Source organism: Pieris napi, chromosome 22 (genome assembly GCF_905475465.1).
Source record: "Pieris napi chromosome 22, ilPieNapi1.2, whole genome shotgun sequence".
NCBI classification, from domain to species: Eukaryota; Metazoa; Arthropoda; class Insecta; order Lepidoptera; family Pieridae; genus Pieris; species Pieris napi.
Window position 1 is genome coordinate 9,649,610 of NC_062255.1, and position 11,961 is coordinate 9,661,570.

The following is an 11,961-nucleotide window of genomic DNA, read 5'->3' on the forward strand; positions in this document are numbered from 1 at the left end:
CCATCTGTTAGAATTGTGACTATCAAATAATAAACAAATTTTTTGCAATAAAATTACATTGCGGGTAGAAATTGAGATGTAAGCTATCGTATCTTTTAAGTTAGATCAAACTACACACGGTGTGCAAATTTGATTGAAGTCGGTTCAGTAGTTTAGGAGTCCATAGCGGACAAACAACGTGACACGTAATTTATATATATTAAGATAGATTGTTCCCAACACTCACCGATTCTGGATGAGCGTCTGACCCAGCAGCTCGAAGAAGAATATCGTGATATCTTCCAACTGCGGATTCAGCTGTAAACTGTCGGAATCAGCTGGAGTTCCCACCGTTATCATTGCGTGAATTAGCTCCTGGAAATTATATATAAATAATGTACACGCACACACAGACAGACAGTAGGTACCTTAGATATTTTTTGGAAAACACACAGCTTTAATAATATCATAGACAATGTTAGACATTTTATTATCATTTGAAATTCTCAATAACTAACCAATTGTTTTAATTGTTACAAAACTAGAATTACAAATAGTATTAAGCTGACGGCCCTTCCCATGCTTTTAATTTTTTTTATAGAACGGAGGGCAAACGGGCAGGAGGCTCACCTGATGTTAAGTGGTACCGCCGCCCATGGACACTCAATGCCAGAGGGCTCGCGAGTGCGTTGCCGGCCTTTTAAGAATTGGTACGCTCTTTTCTTGAAGGACCCTAAGTCGAATTGGTTCGGAAATACTTCAGTGGGCAGCTGGTTCTACATAGTGGTTGTGCGCGGCAAAAACTGCCTTGAAAAACGCTCAGTTGTGGAACGGCGGACGTCGAGGTGATACGGGTGGAATTTCGTATTCTGTCTCGACGTCCGATGATGAAATTCAGCTGCAGGTATTAATCCGAACAACTCCTCTGAACACTCTCCATGGTAAATGCGGTAGAAGATGCAGAGTGACCCCACATCTATCAAAATATCGGCGTATACTATTTAAAAATATGTTACCATGTATTTTTAAATTCTTAATATTTTTATCCTGGATCAACGGGAATGCTTTAACTAATAGAGGATGTTATTTTCACTCTGTATTTAACATCACGAAGAAATGCTTATAAATTAAATGGAATTGCTGTGCGTCTGGCAATACTCTTGCGGCGTAACTAAACGATTTAGAAAATCGCCGCTCTTATAAAACTATAAAAGAAAAATGTACAGCGTTGCAAAAGGCGATTTTTTAATTTCTCTGTAAAGTTCTGGAGTCAAATTCAAAAGAGTTTGTATAAGCCAGTTGCGATAATTGCAAGTTTAAAAATACCTGTAAACTCTCGACAGGCAAAAACTTCGTCTCCGATACTAGAAGGCCCGGAAAGTTGCAGGACCCCACACATTCCATTGCTGCATCTATCAAGACTTTCTCGTGGGGTGTTGGAGCACGAATACCTATAAAAATAATTCTTTAAATGTGTATTTAATTAATTAAGATAGCGATTAAAAAGAGTGTCGGAGAGTTCTTGCCCTCAATCTAAATCCCGAATCCATTTAGCATTTTTTCTATTGACGTTCATAAGTGTACTTGATTACCACAATGAATAGTTATTTTGACTTTAGAGACAAACCGACATTTGAATGTCCTTGTCGAGTTTTAATTTTAATTTATTGTAAGTAATTTTTTTTGGTATTGGCAAGTAATTTTGACGTAAAAATTTATTGGTAATAATTTTTTTGTAATGGCAAGTAATTTTTCCATAAAAAACTATTCTAAGTAATTTTTTGGTAATGGCAAGTAATTTTACCATAAAAAATTATTGTAAGTATCTTTTTTGGTAATGGCAAGACGTAATTTTGACATAAAAATTTATTGTAAGTTATTTTTTTTTAGGTAATGGCAAGTAAAAGGGGCGTTAAATTAACTACGATTATAGCAACACTAAGTATAGTCTATAAGTCATACACGTGTAAATTGACATGACATTTGACACATTTATAGAGTTCAGAGTGAGACTCAGACTTCGGAGATTTTTTTTTAAAGAAATTTTAAGTTCTAGTAATTTCTTTATAAAACCTTACCAGATTCCCCGAGCGCTATGTACGAGTAGATACTAGAGAGTAGACCGCTTTCTGATCCACGAGCCGCTTCCCGTACTAAAGATACAGTTCCAGTAGACGACAAGTAGTCCTCTGCTTCTACTAAACACTAAGAAAACAAACAATTTTAGAACAAAATTCAATAATCTTGTCGAGTACACATCAGTTTTCATGCATATTATTTCTAGGAAACATTTTTTTAGTTTAATAAAAATAAGCATCTACAAAAATAAAATAGGGGTTGATCGTAGAGGAGAGAAAATTAGGGGTTGTATGCATTTTTGTGTACTGTATCATAAAAAAATAAAAACAAAAAAAAATCTAAAAAATTAAAAAAATACACCCCACTCCCCACATTGACACCCCTTATCACTTAAGGGTTTGAAAAATAGATAGTAGCCGATTCTCAGACTTACTGAATATGCATAAAAAATATCATAAGAATCGGTCGAGCCGTTGCGAGGAACGAACATTGTGACACGAGAATTTTCAACGTCAAGTTTTTGATCCGTATACTAGTCATACATATAGAATAATATTCATAAATTCTAAATCAGTCTTTCAACTCAGTTGTCTCTTTCTTTCGAATTGTGTTAACGCTGTGTAGAAAAGTGACAGATGTAGATACTGAAATCAGTACATTGGTTTATGAAATTGCGTGCGTTTGAGCATTAGGATGACAAGACTTAAAACAACGTGTCAGGCACATAAAGTATGAGTAAAAAAAATATGGTTATTTGTGAAGAGACCGTTAAAATTACCTTAGGCAATAAACGTCCTATATACAACGTATTAGTGATCTCCAACAGATGTCGCCAACTCGTGCGCACGCACTCGGCGTGTTGGGCCCAAACTGCGCACGCGCGACGCAACGCCAACTGCGCTTTACTTGATTGGCCGAGAGATACTCCTGTTAAGTTTTATATAAAATAAATAGTAATTTTTAATTTCTATCTTTATTTATCGAATTACCTCTATGAATGGGACTTTCAAAACCTGGTTAAATTAGATTTGACTGTAAGATCTTTACGATGTTTACAGAGGATATAAATTCTCTGTATAAGTGAGACAATTTATCAGATTTTTACAGATTACGAAGTGTAAAAACATTAGAACTTCTTGTCGGTATCTCAGGTTTTTATGTAAGGTAATGAAATTGTGCAAAATGTACAAACGTAAATATAACACATTATCAACATCTGAAAAATTGGGAGCAATTCAATTATAAACCTGTCAAATTGGAAAACTGGATAAGTGAAAACCTCTTCAAATGGTATCAAATCCTTGGTTCCTTGAAATCCTTATTAATCAGGTTTTACTGTATTCTGAAGAGTAGCGGAGAGTTTATTGCCAGTTCTTCTCTTCCGTTCTACACCCTTGATTTGAGAACTGGCAGTAAATGTAAAATAAGAACCATTTCATACATATTTTTCTTGACCGTCATAAGTGTCCATTGTGTTAGGGAGCGTTCAAGTATTACGTAATGAATTTGGGGGGGAGTCCTTTTGTAAAACGTTACGATGCGGGGCGGGGATTGAATTACGCGTTATTGTTACTATTATTTTTGACTTTCCAGTACTTTAGACCACATAATGGTAACTTTTAGGTATAAAGTGTCACTGGGTGGTCACGAAACGTTTTATTATTGGGTACAAAAAAACGTTACGGCACGTTACATGGGAGGGGGTCAAGAATATCCAAAAATTCCGTGACGTCATTATGTCAACTACCAACAACCACTAAATAACCTCTTGAAACTTACCAACAGCAATATATGAAGCGTGCTGAGGACTCAAAAGTCCCGTGAACTTGCAAAGAGTCAGCAGCAAGGTATCCAGGGTCAAAGTCTCTGCCGGCAGTCTTGCTACCAACGCCGCACATCTCTCTAAACCGTTCAGAGATATCAGCGCACTACAATCGCGGGCATTCGACTCTATCTCTTCCACTGTCGGTGGTGTTGAGCGTTCGAACGCTGCTGATAAGGCTGTTACCTGAAATTGAGCGTTATGCTTTTATATTTTTGATCAGAACTTTATATAATTTTTTAAATAATATCAACTTATCAATCGCTCGAACGGTGAAGAAAAACATCGTAAGGAAACCGGCTTGCCTTATACTCAAAAAAGTCGACGGCGTGTCTAAGGCACAGGAGGCTCTATTTTTTAGAGATATATATAGATTTTAAACAATACAGCATTAATCCTTATCCAATTAAATACCTTAAATATATTGTTGATAATATAGATCTATATGGCCCTTTACAGCATATGATTTAAATGAATATTTTCGGAGGAAGCGGTTCTCCCTATAGCACTTTGAATTTAGTATCAGCATTGCACCCGTGCGAAGCCAGGGCGGGTCGCTAGTAACAAAAAAAGTGTGTGTGTGTACAAAGTACACATGTCAGAAGAGAAACTTCAGTGGCAAACTAATCTTGAAGTGTTGTTCATATTTATACAAATCTAAAACTTTAGATTTCCGATACTTAGAGGGACGGAAAAAGGAAGATATGTTAGGAATTTAATGAATTCAATTGTCATTAAAATATTAAGTGTCCAATAATAAATAACAAAAAATGTGATGGTAATTTTTTTTTCCAACGCCGATAAAGAAGTTTGACTTCAAAAAGAAACATGGCGCGTAACCAAAAAACGTGACGATTTGCTACAAAATTTCTCCCATACGTCGATAAAGAATCACTTCAATAAATCAAAAAGTTTCCATTATAAATCTCCTATGAAACACAAAATATCTTACAGCAGGTGGACACACAATGGGCAGCAACCTCGCATGATGCGGATGAAAAGGTGGAATCAGACGAAATATTGCAGCGGGAGTCTTTCCTCTTCTCTGAAGAACCCTCCATAAATACGCGTCACGTACTGGACCTACTCGTTCTGCTGGCATTACCATCTCTTCATTTCTGAAATACAAAATCGGTACTTAGTCGTGCGTACAAACGCGTGCGTATTACTTTCTATGTGCGCTGACAGTCTCGTTTTGTTCTACATTGTATGAAATTTACAACCCTTGTTCTTGGTCTCATGTGTCTCACCTATACCAATTCCTTAATAGGTGATCAGTCACAAAAGCCTGATCATGTTGATTTTTGAGTTTCCTCACGATTTCCATAATGATTGCTCGTACGGAATAAAAAAACATGAGGAGATATGAGACCCAACAATTGCCCTATGAATAATTTAAAATATTCAGAGGTCGAAATAACTATTTAGCGCGGTTCAGGGAATTACGTCATGGATACTAATATCGGCACACTGATAGGTACAAAAAAACACAATATTTAATGTAACAAGCACTAATAAGCAAACATAACATACACGAAGGGATAAAATTTTTTTGACGTGATAACGTCTTTAAAATCGTTTTAGTCGGGTGACATGTTCAGAAACTTGTGTCACACCAAAACCTCACGAGCGCGATCGCAGGTATAACGAGAGAGAGACGGACCGATCTCCCGTCTCATCTCGAGCGCTGCTAGCCATTCCGTGAATGTATGAAGAAAAATGTATATCATAGTCGAATAAGTAAACTTGTCATTTTACACCCGAAATTTATCATCAAAAGTGTGAATAAAACGATAGATGTAATTTAAAATTTGAAAAAATTGTTATCTTCATTAATTCCTTACTTCCCAAAAACTTATATCACCAATAAGACGTTATCACGTAAACATCTCGATCGTAAACCTACTTTACAAACAACCAATATTTTTTTTAAAAATAAAAACTAAATGAAAATCGATTACAAAGTATGAGAGGTGCAATTATGGATATCCAGACCTATACTCTGATTTTTAATTCCGTAAAATTCTGACAGCTATCATTTTTTGACATGTCAGATATGGCAAACCTTAGGCCAGACACATTTTTCAATTTCAATACGAGTCTGAACATCTGAGTCTATACATACATTTTATTGTTAGTTAATGTATGCATTGCATATACATATGCATAAAAGTGGTTTAACGGCGAGCGAAAATTACGTCCCTTTTCATCACAATCACAAACAGTAAAAAACGCACAAGTAAAGATATCATAATTTTTAAAGTTTACTAAACCTGGAATTCGAGGCAGTGATGCCAGCTAAAGAATAAAATAAAGTGATAAAAGTTAATTCGATATATTGTCCGTGATATTGATATATTTGTTATTTTTGTATTAGGTCACTTGAATAAGTAAATATTTAGATTTACATAGCATAAAAAATACATAGCATTTTTTATTATTGCTCTCGAATAAGTCAAATTAGTACCTTTTTCGGTGGAAAACTTTTGTAGCAACACTTGTAAAATTTCAGAATTCTACAGAATGAAAATCAGAGTATACGTTTATCTCTGTCCCACCCCAATCTGGATTTAAATATCACCTTACCAATTAAGTAAAGCCATTTCTTACTTGATAGAGTGGAACACCTCTTTCAACATGTCGGTAGGAAAATCTCCCGAACCATTACACCCACGAAGATTTCTGACAAAGTCCTCTTGGGTCATTGGAACGTTGAGTTTCTTCGCGTTGTGATTGTGTTGGTCCATGTTGAGCATTATGACTGCGTACGCGAGTCGGAAAGCCGCGTCCGTGTTCGCGAACGGACATCCGTTCGTTGTCTGTAAATTAATATTTTTTTTAATTTTAACAGGCGAAAATTTATTGAGGAAAACACAGAACCTAATATATGATCAATGATAAAGATGCCGAAACCCTGTTATGGAATTTCCAACAAATTGATTACAACCCTTTGATTACATATTTATAATTAAATTCGTTTAAGCTAGCTACACCATCTTTAATATTATATTGTCCTTGGCAAAATAAATCCAAGAAACAAAAGTTTTCTTTATACGGTAGGTACGAACGTACTTAGGAATAAAATGTTTTAAAAATTACAATACAAACTCTTATTACAACGTAAGAGCCCCAAAAACCTATCTCAATCCATTTTGACCATCTGAGATAAATCTTAATCCAAATGTTGTAACAGTGTGCCATCGACGGATTGTAATAGCCATCTGTCGATACAAAGCTCGATTCCAAAAGTTAATTATTTTAACAGATTTTAACTATTACCAGTTTTTTGAATAATAAAAAAAGCTGTTTGTTATGTTTTACATAACATACATATCGATGGCCCCAACGAATAAACGTGCAAGAGCTCTTACCCAAAAAATTTTTTTTCGTTTTCTTCGTTTTAATGGCCTATCATACACCTATATAATTTTTTTTACATATTTTAGACTTCAAATAAAGCTTTTATAGCACAATATTCGTTTATTGTAGGGAAAAAATATATCTTCATATCATCATGAATAACAAAACATGCGCCTATTACATATTATTTGTTTCTTAGAGTACACCAGAATAAACGTGTTAAATCAATCTGCCGCTCGTGCCTATCCTATCCTTTCGGCAATTACTCTTACACGATTATTCGTGTAAAAATGGAAGCAACTTTTACTAGTAATGCATCATTGCACACTGAATATAATAATTACAGTTATTCCATTATCTTTTACTAATTTCTCTCCTTTCTTCTACTTTTACGTAAAGGTTCAAGCACTTATATTCTTCGCTCATGAATTTCAAGTTATTGTTAGTAACCGCTTAATATACGGATACTTTTCCGATCGTGTCTATTGCAATAGCGCGTTAGTATAGACAAGGGATGAAGCGGGGGCGAGCCACGCCGACTGTTTTATATATTAATAAGGCTTACGATCTAAGAAGTATTTCCAATTTAGATGGTGTTTTACATAGTATTGAAACACAAAATATATCACAGGATGTTGCAACTACAGCATCGGAGGAAAGACTCGTAACTCCCATTGAACAGCTTACGAAAAAGAGGAAAATTGATCCTAATTTATGGAAAGATAAGAAAAACTAAATTCTTAAAAATTCTGGTAAAAGTTATGAGGGTGCTAGAACTAACAAACAAAACGCAGAAAAATCTATTGGACCTCCATGCAACTGCAAATTGAAATGTTACGAAAAGATACATCAAAATATTAGGAGTAAAATTTTTCTGAGTTTTTGGGCTCTCGGGGACCATGAGAGACAGTGAGATTTTATTAACCGACATGTAAAGAAAGATAACGTCAAAAAGATTACAGTTGATTGTTGAACGTAAAAATAATCGTACTCAAACATTAACATATCAACTACTCGATGATACTAATGATATACATGATTAAAGTTTCTAAAATTATGTTTTTAAATACATTATCCATTACAGAGCAAGTAGTATACACAGCTATTGATAAATTGGGAGATGACAACTATTTAAAAGACTACAGAGGAACTCATAAGAACAGGCCAAGAAGAATGGTAGAAGAGACTGAAAAAGTATATTCGACCATATAAATTTATTTGAAAGAGTTGAATCACACTATTCTCGAAAGATAGCCAAAAGCAATATCTGTGTGAAACTTTGAATATCTCTAAAATGCACCGACTATATTTGGAATGGATAGATACAAACAACCAGTACAATTAAACATGCAAAGCAACTAAACGCCAATATGAAATAATCTTTAATACAAAGTTTAACCTATCCTTCCACAAACCTAAAAAAGATTTATGTGAGATATGTTCAATTTACCAAACTTCTGATGATGTTAGGATCGAACAATTATAAGCTGATTATGAAAAGCACTTGAAAGAAAAGCAATTAGTCAGGCAATTAAAGGAACAAGAAAAAGAAACTTTTTCTTCAGATGACAGTGTTGTAGCATGTTTTGATCTGGAAAAAGTGTTGAATATCCCTCAAAGTGAAGTAGGCACATTTCATTATAAACGGAAGAATCCTGTATACAATTTCACGATCTATAATATCATCGAGAAGAAAGGTTACTGCTATGTCTGGCACTGTCAGATTGCGAAAAGGGGTGCGATAGAAATAGCAAGTTGTCTTTGGTCATTGATCACGTCGAATTAGGAATAAAAAATATATATTTTTATCTGATTCATGTGCAGGTCAAAATCGTAATCGTTTCGTATTCGCCATGTTTTCTTCAGGCGAAGAAATTTAACATAAAAATTACTCATAGGTTTTTGGAGAAAGGTGGCCAATCGAGGGGTGATTCTATGCACGCTGCTATTGAGCGTTCCAAGAAAAAGCATACTATTTACACACCTAACCTAATGTATTCCTTGATAGAGAATGCCAAAGTTACCGGACACAAGTACCAGGTAAGACAAATGACACAAGCTGATTGCATAGATTTGAAAGAGTTAATAAAGGGGAAGAATTGGTTGAAAGATAAAAATGGGGATATAATTTATTGGAGCAAATAAAAGAAGTAGTTTTTTATTATAATCATCCTGGTACAATATACTTTAGATACAGTTTTGAAGACGAATTACAAGAGATGCAAACTATCACGAGGACTAATTCAAGAAGGCGACGAGGAGAACCCATAGAAAATGCTGAAAACCTAAAACACTGGAATTCTATTTATACCACTCCCTTTATATAGGGATTTAATAAGACTGCGACTCAGGAGCCATACTCAACCATTCTTACCAGTGTTTTTACAGAAATTTGGTGCCATTAGGATCCACCTCGGTAATACCAACGATAGTGACGAGGAGATTTGTTCGTACTTACTTATTTCTTGTTCTCTGTTTAATTTTTCATGTTTTTTTTTTAATAATATACCTGATAGGTACTTAATTTGTTCCTTATTGGATAAATAAAAAATAATTATTCTTATTAACATTATTTTTTATTTAACCTTTATCAAAAATCATAAGCTAATTTACATTATTATACCATGCACTAATAATGATGTATTACATAAATAATGAATTGATCTTAATTACGCTAATAAACGGGCCTCTATCTTTACAAACATGAAAAAGCAACAAAATATACAAGAATAAGCCTGTAGACAGCCAGAGCACGGCTCAGAAAAAAAAATATTGACGTAGAATAACCGTGTAACATTTCACTATACTTGATTATGCTTCATTTATTACACGAATAAACGTGCAGTGATACAATACTGTTAAAAAGTCACATATTATTCACTACAATAATAAAATAACATGTTTTTTCTTGAATATTGAGAAAACTGTTAATATTTTTTTTATAAAAAATATATGAGCTAAAAGATATTTTTTTTACCTTTAATTTGATCATTCATTATATATATCTATTTATTATGTAATTAAAGTAAAGTGATTCCAAACTATTTTGTTGTTTCCTGAAAAGTTGTTGTTTTTCGATTGCACGTTTATTCGTTGGGGCCATCGATATATATTTTATTTTTACATGTATATTTTAATGTTATTTGTACGGTTTTATTTACTTTATTTGGTTTACATTGATTATCAAATATGAGTGAAAAGTCGGTAAAATGGAACGACAAAGAACATTTTATCCGTCGCCAAAATTGGATTGTCTTCGCATAGTTTGGTTATTGGGATGCAGATAGGATCGATCGACTGTCACGGTCTGATCTCACATTGTTTACAATCTGAGATTGTGGATTAATTATTGAGTTCGGGCGCAAATCTCCACAAGTTTCGATAAATTTGAGGGTAGTCGGGAATTTTAGTGAAATTTAAAAAGTTGAAGAATAAAAAAAATTATAAAGGTTTTTTTTTTCTACTAACGACAAGAACCAATAACACAACTTACATGCCATCGTTCAGCGAACTTTTCCATAACGAGGAATATGAGCGGGGCCTCCCCCGGCAGTCTAAACGTCTCTAGGTACAACCGCAAAGCTTGCTCAATTCGCAGCTGAGAATAATCAAAACTGTCCGCAAATGCTGTTAATACGCTCGGTCCATCGTCATCTTCGCCTCTAGACGAACGTTTGCATATATATTCACCTAAAACAATTATATTTTTAAAATATTAAGAGAAGATTTCTGATTTATTGTTTCGTAAACATTTGTGACTGATAGGCAAGAGGAGATCAGCCTTCTGTGCCTGACACAAGCCGTCAACTGGGCCAGGTAAGTTGTTGTCTGTCATAATATAAACAACATTTGTATAAGTGGTTCTCTGGCCTCGGCTAAGCGGAGAACAAGGACAAAGTACCGAAAATACACTTCTTGATTCAAGTTTGTATTTTTTATTGTTTTTTTATTATCACCGTTTTTTCATATTTTTGTATGTCAATTTGTTTGTTATATCATGTGTTTGTTAAAATTGTGTGGTCCAATTAAAACAAATTATATGTCAAGTGATAAAGCAATCGAAATTTGGTGAAAAAAATATGGGAACAAAGAAAACACAAGGACAGCTTCTTCCTCTTAATAGAGACTGTTAGACACTTTCTTATGTCAATTATTATTATTAAAATAGGCTTTGTTGTCGTAAAATAGGCTAGATTGCAATGGAATGCCTCAGTCAAGAGACAATTTATTAAAAAGCTTATGAATCTCAGTTCAAAAAAAAAACTAAATTTACGTTAATTTAAAATCACCAGTTTTTAAATCAAATGAAGAAAATAATTAGCAAGATATACGTTTTAGAGACCATTAGCTCCATTTTTACTTGATACTTCTATATATATCTTTATATGATAGCGTTAAGGCACATAAAAACTCGACACTGTACATATATTATCACATTTTTTAGAGATTTTTCAAACTTTAACTGGCACCTTTAAATATTTTAATCTCACCTATCATTTTCTTGTCTAAATCAGGATTTTCTCTGAGGAAAGTGGCAACGTCCTTTGGATCAAGTGGTGTTGCCAGTACGCCGTGTTCTTGCAAGTATTCTATACCGCGTTCTGGTTTTTGATTGAAAAGCTCTGTGCCTTGGGTAACCCACTGAAAAAAATGTGCAATATATAATATACTAGTGTACTAATTGTCTTAATGTACGACTGTGAGGCTAGCACTGATTGATG

The 11,961-nt window shown here is 34.2% G+C and overlaps 1 protein-coding gene across 2 annotated transcripts in view; it reads right to left on the reverse strand.

Moving 5' to 3' along the window:
* LOC125060789 (Golgi-specific brefeldin A-resistance guanine nucleotide exchange factor 1) overlaps positions 1-11,961 on the reverse strand; it is a 37,543-nt gene that overhangs the window by 15,057 nt on the left and 10,525 nt on the right. For both annotated transcript variants that reach the window (XM_047665857.1, XM_047665856.1), the window contains exons 10-18: positions 11,731-11,881; positions 10,734-10,930; positions 6,491-6,699; positions 4,833-4,998; positions 3,838-4,066; positions 2,837-2,985; positions 2,058-2,184; positions 1,306-1,430; positions 227-354 (exon numbers count right to left, since the gene is read on the reverse strand). In XM_047665857.1, the coding sequence (XP_047521813.1) occupies positions 227-354; positions 1,306-1,430; positions 2,058-2,184; positions 2,837-2,985; positions 3,838-4,066; positions 4,833-4,998; positions 6,491-6,699; positions 10,734-10,930; positions 11,731-11,881 (1,481 nt within the window). The remainder of the gene's footprint in view (positions 1-226; positions 355-1,305; positions 1,431-2,057; positions 2,185-2,836; positions 2,986-3,837; positions 4,067-4,832; positions 4,999-6,490; positions 6,700-10,733; positions 10,931-11,730; positions 11,882-11,961) is intronic.